The 19,395-nt window shown below is 40.1% G+C and overlaps 1 protein-coding gene across 1 annotated transcript in view; it reads right to left on the minus strand.

Annotated features, from left to right (window-relative positions):
- The window catches only part of SHTN1 (shootin 1), a 59,774-nt gene that overhangs the window by 23,818 nt on the left and 16,561 nt on the right, over window positions 1–19,395 (minus strand). The window contains 8 exon segments of the mRNA XM_032695450.1: window positions 7,013–7,107; window positions 9,054–9,135; window positions 10,063–10,160; window positions 12,657–12,683; window positions 12,686–12,739; window positions 12,742–12,805; window positions 13,896–13,913; window positions 14,834–14,928. Of these exon segments, the coding sequence (XP_032551341.1) occupies window positions 7,013–7,107; window positions 9,054–9,135; window positions 10,063–10,160; window positions 12,657–12,683; window positions 12,686–12,739; window positions 12,742–12,805; window positions 13,896–13,913; window positions 14,834–14,928 (533 nt within the window).

A 19,395-nucleotide genomic window follows, 5' to 3' on the forward strand; every position in this document is an offset into this window, starting at 1 on the left:
GGTTTGCCTTTGCATTGCCACTCATTCCTTTAACAGTTTATATTTTTAAAAGAAACAGCATCTTTGAAACATCACAGTTGAGAAAGGTCCAAATCACTGCTAAAGAACTCAATACTGTGTCAAAGCCTCCTGTGTTGCAGTCAAGTTGCTCAGAAGTTATTTAACCCTGACAGAACCAACATCTCCCTAAAAGCCACCTTTAGCAAACATCTCAGTTTACCCACTGTGAACCTTCAAAGCAAAGTGAAAACTTGGATTTATTCTTTTTGGAATCTAAAAAACAGTTTGAGGTGATCAACTGCAGATTTTATTCACTAAGTTGCTGCCACTAAATCCAACAGAGTTGTTCCAGCCTGAGGGAGCAGAAAGCTGCCAAAACAAGAAGAAATCAAGTAGAGCAACTTGATTTCTTCAACTTGAGCAGATACTTCACCAAATGCAGAAAATTCATATTCACTTTGCTTCATGTTCTTCTGCAAAATGAAAAAAAATCCTTTGAAGACCTGGGTGAAAATTTTTTCATTCGGAAGCTTTCACATAAAGTCCTGCATTTTCAATCACCATTCTAAATTGCTTTCATGATACTGCAGATACGTTCCTGCTTACAATTTATATATATATATATATACACATATATATATATATATATATACACACATATATATATATATATACACATATATACGGAAGTGTCTTCAACACCAAAAAAAAATTGTTGCTTATAATGTAAGACTGCAATCAGACTTGCATGGGGAGTCCCATCCTTTTCAGAAGTTACTTACACACACGTTCTTTAAGTGCCAGCATATTCTAAATGGAAGGGACAAAACTAGACAGGACAGTTATGTCAGACAAAGCAGAAAGAAAGCTGGTGATGAACTGATTGAAAGTTTTCAAGAGGCTGCTCTGTGTTTGAAGCAGGACAAAAAAGACCCTTAGAAATTATTTCTAATTTAAAATTTAAAAAATCAATTCCTGCTTCAGCAGGGCAGAAATCTGACTGTCTGCACAACCCTGAATATTAATTAAAGTGACTGCTGAAAGGGCAAAACAGCTACTAACAAGATTACTTGGACGAGGTGGAATTTAACCAACGGATGGATTAGTTCCGACTTTGCCACCTGCTCGACAATTATCTGCAGAGTATCCCAATCAATGCCGGAAACACAAGTCGATAGTGGAGGAATCCACTGAAACCACAACTGCAGTTAAAGGCAGATCACAAAGAAAAATAGTTTGCTTACACCTATCGTTCTAATTTTAAAAACCTCCAAGTGCTGTGCAAACCAGTTATGTATCTTCCCCCCCAGTTTACGAAGAAAAGCCTCAAACTGCAGGAAATCTGGGACTTGGCCACCTTCTATTAGTAGACTTTACACAAGAATTGAGGAGGTGAAAAAAGAGAAGGGGGTGAAAATACTGGAAGTTTTTCCCTTGACCTCAGTGGGACCACACCTCGTTCTCAGACCCTTGCTCCAACCACTACCCAACAGAGCATTTGCTGCAGCTGTTTTTTGTTTACACCAGAGCTGAAAAAGGAATTCTTCCTCATTAAAAAAGTTAGAAAGCAACTCTGTGAGTGTCAAGTCCCTGGGAACACTGACCCTCATTCAAATAACGTTCAGGGGAAAACTGGACGCCTTCCAACTAACTCTTCTCCCAGGAGCAAAATGAGGCCAAAAGAAATGCTTTACTATCCATGTGTGACTCCACTTTCATCTGTACATCACTTGGGTATTTGCCATTTTTGTCTTAGCTACAGTTTGAAGGGAGAAGAAGGTCCCAATACAGCAGCACTGTTATACTGGGGTAATCACTGGTTGCATAAAGTAAAATAAAAATCAGTGGCAAACACTGTACAATATGAATAACAAAAGGCAATTAGCAAGGCAGAGTAAAATTTGGGAAGTCTCAAACAGAAAAGATCACTCGACTGAGCAGTTGGCCCTTATTTCAATCCTGAGCAGCGCTGCCCCATCCCCTCCCACAGCCCAGTGAAAAATCAGTAAGGCATCCTCATGGAGTGGCAACCCACTCATCTACATTTGTCAGAGTTTACAGAAGCTGATGCCTTTTGCATCCTGGGTACCCTGAAGGCTTACAGTCTTATGTTCAGACCTGAAACACACCCCAAGGGAGGTAGGATCAAGGTACTTCTATCTCCCCAAAAGAACAGGCTGTTTGAAGGATTTTTATGTGATGGAGACAGAGTGATCCGGTGACTATGGCCTGACAGAGCACTGAGTGGCTCTAAATTCAGGAGGTACTTGGATTAAAATATAACTCTAGGTGTGGCTTTTAATTCAATGGCTAATCAGGGGAAAAAAAATATATATATATTCCTTTAGAGGAGCCAAAGACTAGTCCTAGTTGGATTTTCAAACTGCCAAAGAAAACTGAGCAACCTGACCATGAAAAAGGGCATGTGCCTAATATGGGCAGCCAACTCTTCTAGATGAGTAATAATACTTTAGACTAATAAAGCTGGTTTTAGTTATTTGGCTAATTGCCAGACAATGTCTGAAGGGACTATTTATAAGAGTTAAAAGATGTAGCATTAGCACTTTTTGTGGCTCAGAAGAAGAGGTCTAATTTATTCAGAATGGGAGAACTGGAGTAGTTAAGTCTATTTCTTGTCCATCATTTGCTTCTCACCACAGAGGAGCTTGGAGCATGTATTTTGAGTGTGAGAAAACTGAATTCCCATCCACAGAGTGAAGTGACTTCCTTAAAAACAGAGTATTATTTATTTTACCAGCTTGCTCTATATAAAAGGATTTGTCAAATTACAGCACTCATTCTTTTCTTATGAGGCCCAACTGCCCAAGGCCCAAAATAAAGGGAAAAAAAATAATCTCTCTACAGAGAGTCAAGACCTTTTCTGCTCCTCACCCAACCCCACCAGCAAGTGAGCTGGGGGTGTACAAATTGCTAGGAGGGGACACAGCTGGGGACCCCAGCTGACCACAGGGATATTCCAGACCATATGGCATCATTCTCTGCACGTAAAGCTTGGGGAAGAAGAAGGAAGCGGGAGACATTCAGAGTGATGGAGTTTGTCTTCCCAAGTTATATGTGATGGGAGTCCTGCTTTCCTGGGGAAGGCTGAACTCCAGTCTGCCCACCAGATGCAGTGAAGGAATTTCTTGTTTTGCTTTGTTTCTCTGTGCAGCTTTTGCTTTCCTTATGAAGCTGTCTTTATCTCAACCCACGATTTTTCTCATTTTTATCTTCTGATTCTCTCCTCCTATCGGGGGGAGTGAGCAAGGGGCTGAGTTTCCAGCTGGGGTTAAATCACAACATCTCTTTACAAAATATTTTTGCAAGGCAGGATGTATGTTTAACAAACCACTTATGCAAGATTATTTTGTAAAACTCCTGAGATTTTTACATCGCTAAGACTTTCAATTTACTTCTCACACCATGTTCCCCTCTTTTGGCTTGCTTTAGCTGTATGTATTGTATTTTGCTCATCTTTGTGGAAGAGTGCTTTTCAGGGCTAGCCTCTATATTGTTGCAATGGCCTTCAAGATACTCTTTACCTTCCTTTGTTTTCCTGTAAACTACTTCACAAACAGCTGAGAGATCTTACAGTGTCTCTTAAACCTGACACTAGAATTCTGGTTAAGCTTGCCAAGATTCCTGTGTTAACAACCCTGTTTTAGTCAGGCAGGTACAGATTTTTCCATGCCTCCGCCCCTTACACACTCTATTTATTTAGTTCTTTTATGCAGATTCCTGTACCTTTCACAACGGATTGTGACTCACTTCAAATCCTCTTTGCTTTTCCTTCCCCCTCTCCACACCACGGCTGACAATATTTACTCAGTTTCTTTAGAACCTCTAAAGAGCATGAATTCTAATGTCTGAAGTTGGATCATTTTTGATTAATTAAATATATATTATGGTGGTGCCAGCAGCATGACTATAATTAAAGCTGTATTGGGGTTTTTTATTTTAATCAAAAGCTCTGATTTCCAAGTGCTCGCTCACTCCTGTATGTGCTCACTCCCCATCTCTTGCTCCACGTCTTTCCTCTCCTCCATCTGTGTTTGCTCCTGCACACATGCTCACCCACCCATTATCTCTCACACCTGCACTCCCAAGTGCTCACCTGTGGCAAATCTTCCTCACCTGTTAAAAGGGCAGCAGGCAAAGGGCACCCCTTCAAAAAGCAGCCCACACCAGTCCCTTCCCTGGTCCCTTCCCATTGCAGCTCCAATGCAACCCCAGGAAGGCAAAGCTGGAGGATGAAGCCACACTATGGAGAAAGGGGTGACTGTGAATACGTGGGCCAACCACCCCGTGAAGGCAAACTTCAGATACCTCAGCCCCCTGAAAGACAACGTGCCCACCGCCAAAGAAGCCCCTCCACAGGCAGCAGTTCTATATTTCAAGCTAAAAGACATGTTTGGGCCGTTAGAGATACCACAAACACTAAGATGTGCCATTCCACAGTCTCTGCCATGGTGCTGTGGTGACAACTGCATTACTTGGAGCCTGTTTCCTTTCCTGAAGTGCTCCAAAGAGGCTGAGCACAAAGCACTGGACATACTGTGTTGCCCTTTACTCAAAAGATATTCCTTCTGTCAACACCACACATCTTATCACAACCAACCACTGTGGCTTTTGCAAAATCCAGGCAAAAATTCAGCAGAAAATTTGGTTTTTAAAAGAAACATTCTCTATGGACAGAGAAACCAGGTGGCTAATGAAAGCAAGCAGAAAATCCCTGAACATCCTTAGCATAATCCAAACTACAGCTACTGTAAGCACATCCTAGAAAACTTAGCTCTCAAAACACAGCTGTGACCTTGTGACATGATCCATGTGAGAGAACACTCACACAACCTCACTCAAGCAGAAAGCTTTGCTGCTGTGGCTGCAGTTGTGGGCCAGAGCCTGTGTCTCTAATGTCTCAGGTCACTCAAGGGACACCATTAGTGTGAAACCATGCCAATGATAACAGATTTCTAAGTAACTTGAAATACTAGTTCCCCAAACACATGAGCAAAGCCTTTTTTGTCATATGCTGCTGTATTTCAAAAAACTTTCTAAACATCTTTCTGCACAGTGGGATACTGAAGGAAGACAAGCAGGCACACACAGGGAAGACTAATACAGGCCTGAAGTTCACTGTTGTAGTGACTCCATTTGAATGGGAGAATTTCATGGAATGAAAAGCTTCAAGTGAGCAGCTACAGTGACAGCCTGCAACAACAGGGGCCCATATTCTCAGAAGAGACAACAACTAAATAATCACAAAATCCAAGAAGTACCTGTTTGCAAAAAACCAGCATTTCTTTGGACTTGTACTTAACTTCTTACCCGTTAGTTTGTTACTCAATTACAAAAAGTACTTTCAATATAATTGTTCAAAACGAATATGTACCTGAACATTACCTTTACGAATCTAAACAGAAGCAACATTCTGCCCTCAAGTATCAGATTATACTTTTATCTGAAAAACAGCTTAACTACATATTTATACTCATTTCTGAGAGATGTAAGACCTTTATGTACAATCTTCTGTTGTCAGTTAACGAGTAGAAGCACAGAATTATTCTGCACTTCAGAATTCAGAGCAAACAACAGGAGATGTAGGATTGATACTGTAATAATGCATGCTAAATGTACAGTCTTAGAAATATATTTTCTTAAATGCTGCAAAGCTCTCCAACCTTTTCACACAGCACAGTCAGGGACAGAGAGCAAGTGCAAGAAACATCTGGGTTCATTTCCTCACCCCTGGCTTCCAGACTGTCAAATTTACTTACGTTCTATCTCAAATTCTCCAAAATTTTGTTCTGTTTAAAATGTTGCAATGTGATTCTGTCCCTACCCAAAACACTCAAAACCCAGCAAAACCCACAACATTACCAGAACACACAAAGTCTGTTCACTGTTTTCTATATGGGTTCAAAATGCATATATGCCCTTGCTTAAAATAACTGACTGAATGCAGTCAGCTGTACACTTTTTAGCTTCTTTTTTTTTTTTTTTTGAGAAAGAGCAGCAGCAAAGATAAAAAGCAAAAGAGCTCTCTACTCGAAGCTGACTTCCTGAAGGCTAAATACCTGCTTGCTGGCAGCCACGGTTTCAAAATCTAAACTCCACTTCATATCAGATATCACGTTTCCCTTTACAATACTTCAGTATTGATGATTCATGTAATTTTGATATACAATGGCTTTCTTTAAACTTGAGCTACCTGAAAAATGATTACTTAGGAAGCCCAGTTTTTATTAAAGAAAATATTGATGCACAGCTTGGGATAGAAAACCTTGAAATAAAAACCAAGTGCAGAGCTTTTAAAATCCAGAATGCAAACAAAACAAGGAAAAAAACCCAATCCAACCTAAACCAAACTCATGATTTTATACGGCTTCAGTCTATCAACAGAATGAAAGCATTTGTTAGCATTTTCTAAGGCAAACATTGCCAGTCACAAGCCAACAGAGCAGCCACCAGCCATTCCATAATGCTACCCAGTAACTCATTTTCCTCTTCGGGAGTTTATACCTTTTCTAGAACATGGAAATGATTTTTTTTCAGCTTGAATGCTCCCTGCAATAGGTTATTCAAAAGGTACATGTTAAACATCAGCCAAACTTGCACAAAACTCAACTAATATTGTATTTCTGCAGCACTTTTTTATGAGTCTACATACTTTTCAGGAACAACACAGTGCTTCAGATTGTATCACTAGAGGGGCAGCTAACCCCTCCCAGATCCAACCACCACACCAAAATGTTGGTGCTAAGCCCATTATAAGCCTCACCTTAAAAGGGGACACATTCCTGTCTTCTGCAGGAATAATTCTGAAGTGCTTTATAAACGCTCTTGAAACAGTAAACTCCTTTTACAGATTAAGTACAGATGTTAGCTAAGTAGGACATGGGGTTGCACAAGAGTGCAATTGGTGAATTGAAATCAAGTCATCCAAGGTGGTAAGTTCTTGCCTAGTTGCAATGTCTTAATTTTACAAGATCCCTTTTTCTCAACTGCTCACCTCTTGTGCAAATGACTCTGCTTTCTTCCGCAGGTTCTTCTCCAGTTCAAAGTTTACACGGAGCTCTTCATATTCCTCTACTGCCATCACAGACACTGTTTATAATTAAACAAGAAATAAAAGTCAAATGGATCAAAAGAAGAACTAATGTTTGATAAGCTGTTATTCCCTAGTGTCATGAATCCTTGTCTGACAGTGTAACCTAGTTTTACATTTCTGCAGACACTTTGCTTTGCATATTTGTCCTACTTGCTCTAAACCTCATATATATGCACAATTACTGATCTTCTGAATGAAGCAATACTCCTCTATTCAGACTTAAAATCTCCAGTAACAGACACAAGGTAGAGCAGACCATATTTTACCTCTTCGGGTTTAAGCAACCAAGGCCTCGAGAGAGCTCTGCTGACTATCAAAGATTGCTGTGTTATTCTTGAGGCATCTGTATTTGTCTGCCTGGTTTGAGTGAGGCTAGATGTGCCCCTTTACAACAGAGATTTAAAAGAGCCCCAGGAAGAAAGCAGTGCAATTTTGTGTTGCCTGTATTTGAACTGTGCTCTCAAAAGCGAGGCTCTACGGGTGGCTAAAGCTCAATCATGGACATGCTTCCCAAACCATTCTGAACAGGCTGCAGTCCAGGACAGCAAGGATCATCTGAAAGCACTCAACTGTTTATTCTTAACATGGCTCAGTGATCACTTGCAATATCTTGGTAGGCTGTAGCTCTTATTGGCTGAAGACTAGTTTGCAAGGGGATGACACTGGATTTCTAACACAGCTGTAAACAGGTTCCTTACTTTTTTGGAGATAAGCACAATACCCAATAAACAACCCACATACTTAGAAAAGCTTGAGACAAATTCAGCGCCTCTGCCTGAAATGCACTGAGTACACAGCTCCAACACAGTGCCCCACAGACACAGGATACACTAGGTATTGAATAGATGCTCTGGTAGCTCATTTCAAGCATACAAAAAAGTCTTGCTTTATGTTACCAGTACATTAGGACCTAGACCTTTCCCCTTCCTTCCTGGAAAACAGGCAAATGTGAAACTAGGGGTTGTTCCTTTGATCACGCTTAGAAAAAAGGAAAACATTTAAGAAACTTTTCATCTGCCACACCACCCATCAAATCTTTATGCTCACAGTTTCATTAATGTATCTGAAGTTTGTTGTTATAAGAGTCTTCAAATATTGCCTGTCATAAGCTTAAGCAATGTAGACACATGGAAGAGATGGACACTTGGTGGAAGCTACAGGATATGCCCTAACAGAACTTGGCCAGACTCACTGTCTTCCGCTTCAGGAAAATGTGAAACAGCCAGGAAGACTTTTAGCCAAACAATTTTAATTTCACGAGGCTAAATAAGGAACAAGAGAAAAGAGCACAGTAATCCAAGGCACAAAACGTTCCCCTCCTCTCTATACTTCTTGGGGTCAACCATTGCTCATGCAGAAGCACTCGCCTTCATTAAGCAAAAGCTTTTCTTTTCTGAGCTATATCTCTTTTAGACTTCCACTACCCTGGGTTTACCTCTCTTCTCTTTCCAGGAAAGGAAAATTTCTGATTTCCTTCCATAATTTGAAATCTTATTTCTCACATTCTAGCACTCTAGCACCTTTTTCTCATCATCCTCTGAACATAAACCAAGTCGCTCCCAAGTCTTTAGATATTCAAAATGGTTAGCTGTGTCCCAACTAAAATGAAAACTGATATAATGTTTTAGTAAAACAGGAGACTGAGGTCAAACTCCACCTCTTGGAAGGACTGCCTTCCTGTCGTAGTTTGCACCTTGTGCCACAGAGAAAAAAATGTTTCCTATCTCATGTTAACACCTGCTATTTAAATTGTCACATTTTCCTGGAGTATGGATAGGCTAGAACAGTCCATGTGTTTATGCAGTGCCTGCAGCAGTAAGGTCGAGTGTCACATCTGGACCACAGTCCTGTTCTGTAACCTACTCTTCATACTACAACATTAAAGCTCTGAAGCTTCTGCAAAGGATGCAGCAAACTTAGAGAACCTGCTGAGACCACACACCTCTGTTACATTTCTCCAACAGTTTTTGTTGCTTATCAATTTCAGTTGTCAAAACAGCCTTTTCTTCTTTCAATTTATTCACCTAGAAAAGTAGAACACACAGAAAATAAAGGCACTTTAATCAGTGACATAAGGCATATAGCACAGCTATAATGTAAGCAGTATTTTGCTTTCATCAGTTGTGTTTCTTAGGTTTAGCTTGATGCTAGGGTTTCCAGTGGGATGGAAAGCATTTTTACTCCACCTTGAGATGTCGTAACAGATGTCATAAAAGGGTTATGAGCCAATCCTCCCATGGCATGTTCCAGTCACAGCTGCAAATATCTTTGGAACCTTTCAGGATCAGGCACCTGGTTGAAGTTACTAGCTTGCCCTTGACTTTTTGCATTTTAACATAGTCAGACTTTTGGCTTTTTTTCCTGGGCTCTGTTTATTGTCCAAGAGCTGTCAGCTGTGTCTTTCTGAATGCAAGTCTGGCATAGACAGGAAGAGCCACTAAGTCCTGATTTGCATCAGTACATGGCTTATCCAGTTTTCAACCAGGAGTGAAACTCTGCTGGCTCAAAAAGCCAATTTGCTGGTCTAATTACCATGACAGGGCACTGCCAATGGCTAAACTTAAGGATATGCTCGATGGAGTAGCACCAGTGATTAAGCTACGTGTCCTACAAAAGTGTTTCTTGCACACCTACAGGTTTAAGGAAATCCAAAAAACCCCTGCAGGCTGTGATGAGCTGTCAGGAAGGGGAGGTGACAGTTACAATAGGGGCATTTGAACAGATCCCCCAGATGCTGAAGTCCCGTGCCAGCAGCAGGGGCAGACGGGGCTCGGACGGAGAAGGCTCCTTGCGGGCACACGGCCCGAGTGACCCAGCACGGGCAGGCTGGCAGGACTCACGATTAGACAGGATTCAATTAACTTCACAACTGAGCCTTTTTAGCAAAATTAGATACAAAAAGTACCGACTACACACTAGCACGGTCTCGCCTTCCATGGTACAATACATACTTCTTCAATTACTTCTACAAGTTTGCACCTCAGGTTTTCCAGTTCAATGGCTAAGGTCTTCTTTTCCTCATGAACAGACACGACTTGATCTCGCAGTTCTGCAGTTTGAGGAAGGAAACGAAAATATATTTTATTCAAAAAACAACAAAGGAAATGTCACAGCAATGGGAGTACGGCTGAGTACGAAACACCTAACTGCACATCAAGCATCAGTTATAATCAAGGTACATCCTCAATAATTTATGGAATTTGCACAAGTGTCAAGTAACAGATCTATAAGAGGGCTACAGTTTCAGATTTACTCTGTGAGGTAAGCTGCCTTGTTCAGTACTGCAGTCTTTATTTGCATCCTGAATGATTCTTCCTGCTACAATGGGGCCAATCCTGCCACCACGAAGTGTCCTCAGTCCTACTCAGGAGACTGTCACGTCACAGAGACTCTGGTATGGAGGCAGCAGAAAGCAATTTTAAGAGGCGTCCTTTAAAACAAATTAATGCACTTTAATTCTTTTTGGATCATGAGTTCTTGTCACAAGGGAAATAAACAAAACAACAGGCAGTTAATACTTGGAGGTTTTCACTGAAGAAATTGTCCTGAACAGCTGCCAATTTACAGTCTTTGTAACATTATGTGAACAGAGTCAGAATAAACCTTATGATGGAAGAGCTAATGCTTGTAATTTTCCCCTCAGAATTTTATTCCTTAATTATTAAAATATGAAATAAATTAAAGTCACAATGGAATAAAACATTTTATTATAATCACTTCTTAACAGGAGATCAGTTGCATACATAATATATCAGGTTTAGGTTAACATAAAACACCAGAAAAAATAAAATTTATTGATATATATTAGCTTTCAGTAAGTGCTCTCATTCCCCACCTGCTTCCAGTATTCCACAGCAGTGCCGTTCAGTGAATACCAGCCACGAGTTGGGAAAATTGTGGCTCATCAACTGCAGATGATGATGACATCCCAGATGTCATTCTGTTTGGTCTCACATCTTGACAACATTGATTCCACACCAGCATCCCCCCTCCCAGCTCAGGAGCTTCAGACTTACTGTCCTCTAAATTAAAGGCATACGCTTTCTAAAGTAAATAAAAAGACCTGTTTTCCCAGAAGATTCTGGAACCAAATAGTCTGTTTTATGGATTTGTGTTTTCCAGCAAAACTAATGAGGAAAAAAGTCTCACTGAAATTATTACATCTGGTTTTACAACACATATATCAACCTCACGTCTAGAGAAGAAAGCATATCCACATACTACAAAGAGCCTCAGACTTTACTACCTTATCTGTGTATCCTAACAGAAAGTGGTGGGAGGGAAGGAATCACTCCAAGAAACATCCAATACTTTACTGAATGGTGAGAAGGACTTCCAAACCCCCCAACATGCCACTTTCATTCTTTAATGAATCTTCATCAAGACAGAAAGCAGATACATCAGAGCCTTTCTAAAATATTTCCTAATTTGACTGCTATCCTCCTAACAGTGTCCTCCTCTGATCTGTAGCCTGTCTTCGCTTTCCTTAAAAGTATTCTTGACATCTTTCTCCAGGAATGACAGGAGGGACATCAGAGTCTTATTTTCCAATTCAGGTGGGATCACATCATTTGCTGTCACTTTCCTACGTCTATAGGATGGAAACTGGCTTATTGTAGAAGGATACCGTGACACCTTATTTCTTGGGTGGGACTGTTTTAAAAGCATTATTACACTATTCGGTCTTTTTTCTCAGTGGTACTTTGTACCACTTCATTGTTGCCACTGCATTTAAATAGAAAAAATTAACAAGGTCAGGCTGAAAGTTCAGAAAAGCTGTACTTAAACATCATTTGCTACTGTAAATTGCAATCAGAAAAAATACGAAAGTTTTCTTGAAGTGAAACACTCAATCGCTCTTGTCACTAAATCCAGAATGTGGGCATTCCCCTTTTTTACTATGACACAACAGAATCACCATGATTTCATCAAAGGGACTAGAAAGGAAGGCTGATTTTGGATTGCAGGAATACAAGCTGGCTTTTAAAAAAGAACTAGATATTTCTGAAACAAAGCACAGATTTTTGTTATTAATATATTTCCATGTTTTCAAGCTTTCCTGTTTTACCCAGTACAACAGCCTCTTTTTAAGCTGCTTGTTTAGTAATAGCTCTGGAACATGACTGAAGTTTATGCATACAAGGGTGCATAATGTATACAGCAACAGAGTCCTGTATTACAGACTTTGAAATAGCGACAGAGCAGTTGAAGCAACACGAAAGTGACCTTGTCCTTCTGCTAAATTTACTAAGTGTCTTAGCAAATACTTCTTTTACTGACTCAGTAACACTGAACTCTGTTAGCTGTCCATCTCACTTTGCTGTTGCACTGTAACTCACTCTGCAGGCTGCATATCCCCCAGGTTTGTCACACAGCATCACTGCCAGCCCACCACGTTCTTACAGTCAGGCCTGGAAATCCTTTCATTCTGACCACGTTCACAAGTGTGGCTCGGAACCAGACCATCTCTGGTACAATCCAATCCTGCTGTTCTTTAGACAACTTCTGCCCTGTCGGGCGGTGTAGGATCAGCAACAATGCTCACCTTTTATTTGCTGCTGACAATGCACAGATTGCATGACCCAGAGCTAGTTTCTGCATCTGTGGATGATTCATCTTCATCAATGTAATCTCTTCAGTGATAATTTCTGGGCCCAGTTTTGCCATATAAATCATACTAATTCTTTTCAAGGTCTATTTTCTTTGTCAGCTGAAAGTTAAGAAAGACAAAGAGTAAGCAGGTTAGCCTGTTTTTAAGCTGTGTGAGTAAAAAAAAGTCAACTGTTTTGGGTTTTTTTCCCCCTCTATCACTAAAAGGTCTATCAAACAAAGAAGACAAAATAACATTAGATTAAGTGTTCCATTCAAAATTAAATGGTCTAAAGATAGGATGCTCGTCCACCTTCTCCCCTCAGATAGGCTTGAATTGAACATGATGCTTTATTTGTGCCCTTCCATTTAATAAATACTCCGTGTAGGTTCAAATCAATCAAATCACCTATCAAGCTTACTTAATGCTACACATGCTTTGTGATAGCTGATTCACCTCCTCACCCTTAAGCATGTACCACCATCAAGAGTCCCAACTGAACGACCTGAAGAAGAGTCTGAGATTTTGAGATCCTTCTCCTATGCTCTATTTTGCTTATAAACTACAAACACTACAAGTTCTTTACTTCCAGTCACAACAGAATTACCTCAAAATTCTTTTCAGTTATTACTGGAGAGTCAACAACAGTAAGATCAGAGTCATATCATAAGGCAATTCTTTCTGGGTCAGACCACAAGTCAGAATGGATGCTTAAGCACATGGCTGGCTGGTGGATGATACAGAAGAGGTTCTGTAAGGCACCTGTCTTATCAAGGTGCCAGGAAACACTGAACAGGGATTGCTGCAAATGTTTCACTCTCATTTCTTTCACTGTCCTGCATCCAGAGACCCCATGGCAGCATCTCCCTGTAAGTTTAACATGGGGGTGTTCAGGTGTATGTCAGGGTGACTGCTCACCCACCAGCCAAAGCATCCCCCGTGTTCAGGCCTGAGAATGAGACTCAATTTTCTATTAATGCCATACTACGTGTCACAGTCAACATGGACCTCAGAAGTCCAATACACACCTTTAAAGAAAACATACACTGTACAGTTTTTTGGCCCTGAATTTTTATCTAAGCAATCATCTTTGATCCCCCTTTTCCTCAACCCCTCAACTAGGGGAGATGTACTCAAGAACTTCTTCATCTCATTCCCAAAGAATGAGCAAGTGGGAAGGGTGGTGTGAGGGACCTTAGATGGTTTACTCAGCTCACTGCAACAAACACAGCAGCTTTCAAAGAAGAGCCCCATGGGGTAAAGTGAGTCTTTGAACTGCCCTTGTACATGCATTACAGGAAAAGTGCAGAGAAGAATGAAAGTTGCATAAATGCGTTCATTTTCTTACTTATATGCTGATTGTCTATCTTATGAATTCTAATATAGTGTCATTATGCAAACAATTAAGTAAATACCTCCAGAAAGTACATTGCTAATGCATCTAAATTAAAGTGATTTCTTGCTGGTGTGATTTTTACCATATCTAAGGATGTACTTTGGGCAGGGAAGGGGGGAGGAGGGGGGAAGAAAAAAAAAGGCAGTCAGCATTGCTAATGAAATTTGGTTTAAAATTGCTGTAATCCATTTTCTGATGAAGTGGCTCAGATGCATTTTACACAACCAAAAATATATAAGAAGATAAAACATTCTTTAATAATAATGCACTTCTGATGAGATGGAATATAGAAAATTACACACTTGCTAAATTCATCAGACTAGACGCAATCAACAGAGCAGTGGAGGTCACCTTCCCCTGCCCTCGCTTTGCTTTCATAAACAATCACCTGAAATGTAATGCAGTGGTTGACTTTTTCCATTTGATTTAGATACTGAAAGCTCATTATTGTTTATATTTCACACAGGAGAGTTCCAAAACTTATTTTCCATTTAACCTAAAAGCATATGAAAACTAGGTATCAGGATGCTAGTCCATGAAAATAGAAACTAAATTAGAATGGGTATTTTTTTTATTTAAAGGCAGGAATTGTATTTTTCATCTTGCATGCAGCTTTTAGTTTTTGCCTTCAAGATCCACAAGACTATTAAAAAAAAAAACTATAAGGGACATGCACACAATCTCAAGTTTAAAATAAATAAACAGATCAGATATAACAGCATAACCACGATCTCACCTTAGAAGCCAAAGCCTCAGCACTTTCACGGCACGTCTTCTCAATTTCAAGATGGTTCTGAATACAATTTACTTCCTCAATAACCATGTGAGAAACTAAGGGAAGAGTTCAAAAATTAGTCAGTGTTTTCCTGCGTTTGACACATGCTTCTCATGATCAGAAACAGTACATCATTTCCTGCTAACTTTCAATGTAAGCATTTCAAATACAGGGCAGTACATACCTAGATAATCTCCACAGATGGGAATAGTCTTGAACACTGAATATTTGCTTGGTTTCTTTAAGCAACTCTCTCAAGCCGTGTCTGTAGCATTAGAGGGGCACCTGCAGAACTGAGCATACACTTCTGGAAGCAGAAGGCCAGCAGGAGCCTCCCTGACCATTTTCATTCATAATTTTTTCACTAACATTTGAGGAATCAGAGTGAGACCTTTAGGACTGTCCCTTAGGATTGCCATCAGAATCCTCTTGAAAATTTGGTATGGACACCATTTTCAGAAGATTGGAACCTGGATATTTTTAAACTGCCAGGTTAACTCAGGAGTGTTACAAGATTCTTTTTACTTTCCAGTGTTCATGTTTGTATGGTATTTTAAATACCATCACACTTGCCAAACATGCTGCATGAAGAGCTGCGAGATGGACATTTAGCCCAGGCCTGAAGCAGGTTTACTAAGAAGTGGAGAAAGGAGTTAAGTGACTGAAGCCTCCGTATTCACAGCATCTCCTACAGCATGTGCTCCAGTGAAGTCAAATCACTGCCACAGCACAGCTGCTTCACCTCATTCCACTCCGTCCCGTTCAGAGCTCCCTGCAGCAGCAGGATGGATGCAGTCCTGAGGGAAACCCAACACTGCTGGCACTGCCTGATTTTTCACAACCACAGCTGAACAACCCAAGTTACTATATGGCTGTAATGTCTGAACTGTTTCTTATTTGAAGTCTCTCTCTGCTTGAGCATGCCCTAAAATAAGCACCATGGTTTCAGCACCTACCTTCACTGTCCATGACAGATTCCACCACACCCCCCACACAACTGTCCCTGAGGCCAGGGCCAAGACCCAGCTGTCTGACTGTGTCTGAAACACATGGCTCTGCTACCACACTTGATGTCACAGCTGGAGAAGCAAGGGAGACATCTGCACTGATGGAATCCCCATTACAACAGTGGGTACATTTCAGTCTGTCAAAGACAGGCAATATTCTTAGAGGACCAAAGGTTATGGAATAAATCTTATTTTCTAACACAGGATACCAACGTGAGTTAGAGGAAATTTAAAAGTACAAATATGCTTTGGCTTGCAACTCCACTCAACTTCCAGCACTACAAAGGTACTTTACTAGTGTTGAAAGCCTTTTTCTAAGGGACAAGCTTAAAGTTGCACAGGAAAGCAAAGCAGAAAACCCGGGAATAGTTTTCCATTTCTCAGGCTAGCACCTTTCTAACTGATGCAATTCCCCCTTGGCTCCTCCACCCTCATCCATCGCACCAACAGACTGGACCCTAATTCTTGAAGTCATTAAATGGCACAGACTCCTTCTCAGCCCAGTGCCAGGATTTCAATGCACAGAAAGGAATATTTGCAGCTGAACATACTTTGGAGCAGGAACAAGGCTGGAAGAATACATGTGAATACGGAGCACTTTACTAGTACGTCCTTTTATTTTCATCAAGATAAGCTTTAAAACATAGTAATTTTATATCACTGGGTAGAAAATCCCCCTTGCCCTTTTCCCAGAGTTTTGCCTAAATACTGAAGAGGGATATTTAAGTCCTCTTTGATAAGACAGAGGTCATCTTAATGACAACAAAACAGAACTTCAGGATAGAAAAAAGCAGGCCATTAAGAAGTGTTATTTACACAGCTTTATACTAGTGTCAGCTAAAGTTTTCATTATTAAAGTTTCATCGGTACCATAGGAAAACAGCAACACATTGGTTTGCTGAGTAGCTGCATGAAAGAAACAGGTTTTACAAATATGAGCAGACAAAAAAAACCAACAACAACAACAAAAAAAACAAAACAAAAAACAAAACCACAAAAACAAACATGCAGGGCAGAGTATAAGAAATCTTGGTCCAAAAACTACATTCACATGAAGTCTTCTAACAGCAGAGCAACCATATCTCTTTCTTTTTATTTCCATTTTTCCTGACTTTGGAGAATTTATCTGCTCCAAGTGTGTCATACCAGCTGCTACATTTAATTTGAGAGAGGAAAAGTTTCAGATAGTACATGTTCATATGTCTTCTGATTTTTTCTACCTAGCTCTAAGAACTTGGAGCAATGAGATGCTTTGGGCTGGATGAGGGAACAGCGGAGATGGTGAGTTGCTCCCATTTCACAGACAGGAATCTAATGGCCTCAAGCAAGGCTAAAGTTAGGAAAAAAGGACTGGGCTCACATGGCAGAACTAGGGATTACTCTTGGTTCATTTAAACTTAATTAACCTGCAATTATGATTAACTCAGGGGAAAAAGTCTTTCCAAATTAAATACAAAAAATATATTATTTCCTAAGTCTGTCTAAAGTTCTTATTATGTCAATATTAATATTCATAAAGCAGCACTAAGTGGCCTGAAACATCTCTAACCTTGACAGTTTTTTTCAGGGGTAATAATAATCCGCAGCAAATGCAGGCCAACCAAAAACCACTTAACTAATTAGTAGTTGCAGTCACTGAGAAAACATGAATCAACACTGTTATTACAAGTGGCACATTTGAGTGGCATCTAATTATGACTTGATGAGCACGATACTTGCATTATCAACATTACTACTGCATCCCATCAGGGACTAAAAGCCGCTGATGGCATTGACTGCGAGAAACTCCCACTCAATGGTACTGCAGCACCCAACAATCTCCTTGGCAGGGGCACCCTCACTAAATGACATGTTAAGCGTAATTACTGGTAGACATTGTAAATAAACAGGATTGGAAGTGAAAATTGTACCAAGTGCATAAGACACAATCTGACACATTGGAAGTGGCAGCCTTAATTGAGAGTTTCTTTGACTGCTCAAGATCATTTCAACTGCATTTCTCGGAGGACAGTGATTATAACTGTGGAGACAGACGGCATAATGGTATCAGCACTGCTGACAGAGCAGTGAATTAAATTGTATCTGCTGTTGTGTGAAAGCCTTGATGAGAGGTACAGATCCTTAGTGGTCTTATCATTATAACACAATGGTCATGTTGTCATCAACCTTGCTGGCTCCAATTGAAAAGAATGATTGTGTGTTGAAGCTTTCCCCCCCCACCACCACCTTCTATCTCTTGTGCTCAATAGAACCAATTTGAGAGAGCTAGGAAATCACGCAATAGGGCCTAAAATGCAGCTGCTTGGCATACAAACGGGGCCCCATTAACTGGAATCACACACAATATGTGTTTATGCCAGGAGAACAAATAGAAGCTGAGTACAGGCCAAGTTTATTCACAGACACAAAGCCAATGTAGCTCTTCATCAATATAATTGCCTTTTATATTGTCGTTTAAATAATGGGCTCTATTATTGCTTAAAATCCTAATATTCCTGGCATTTTATCACTATGTTTACAAGGTATGTCCTTTAAAAATTTGAAAGGAAGATAAAAGAAACCTATAAAATCTTACATCATCAAATATTACTTCAAATTGAAGTCTTAAGTACTTGACATTTTCTGCCACACTCCAGTATTCCTCATATCATAACAAAAACGAAACAGACAGCAGTTTTTTTCCAGAGAAATTATACTTCTTAGAGACATTCCTGCTTCACAGAACAATTATCTAAGATCATTTAAGGTAGTGGATAATTCCTGTTGATTTCGATTATCTTCCATAATTGTATCATATGAACCATTATAAAACAGAAGTGAGCAAATTCCTCTATTAACACAGTCACACAAAAGTACAGACCATGTGATTGCCTTCTCCTGCATTAACTTCATCCACATTTCTGATGCTTCATCGTGCAGTTCACCGTACTGGCACAAACCAGACATAACAGACCACAATCCTATTGTAATTGTCTCTTCTAAGGAGCTATTCCACCAGGATACTTCCACTCCCATTAGATGTGCTTTGTTGCCTCCAGACACCATACGGTTTCAATAGAACCATTACCATAAAAGTGTAAAACGAGTACTGATGTTCTCGCAGCCCAGACAGATATAACTTGCTCTAAAAATTATCAGGAGAGAGCAGTTTCCTCCTAAAAACCTTTACTGGCGTGTCTGTGCTTAATGTACTTTACTCTTTCGTGGAAAAAAAGCCATTATTATTATTATTATTAATTTCAGCAATTAGTATCAATTCCATTCACTCCAAGCACGTATCATTCCAGAAGTCACTTGCAGGATCCAGGTGAAATAGAGACATACCTGTACCCCTGTATTTTCACCACTTTGCACCTTGAGATGACTACCTGTGTTACAGTACAAATCCTGTAACAGTAGTTAGTCTGACAGTGGCCAAAGTCTCACTGAAATAGCTCCTTAAAACACAGCCTTGAAGGAGGAACAGCCAAGTGGACTCGAATCTCAGCATTAACACCGCTGTAGAGAAAGCCTGTT

Source organism: Chiroxiphia lanceolata, chromosome 8 (assembly GCF_009829145.1).
Source record: "Chiroxiphia lanceolata isolate bChiLan1 chromosome 8, bChiLan1.pri, whole genome shotgun sequence".
Lineage (NCBI taxonomy): Eukaryota > Metazoa > Chordata > Aves > Passeriformes > Pipridae > Chiroxiphia > Chiroxiphia lanceolata.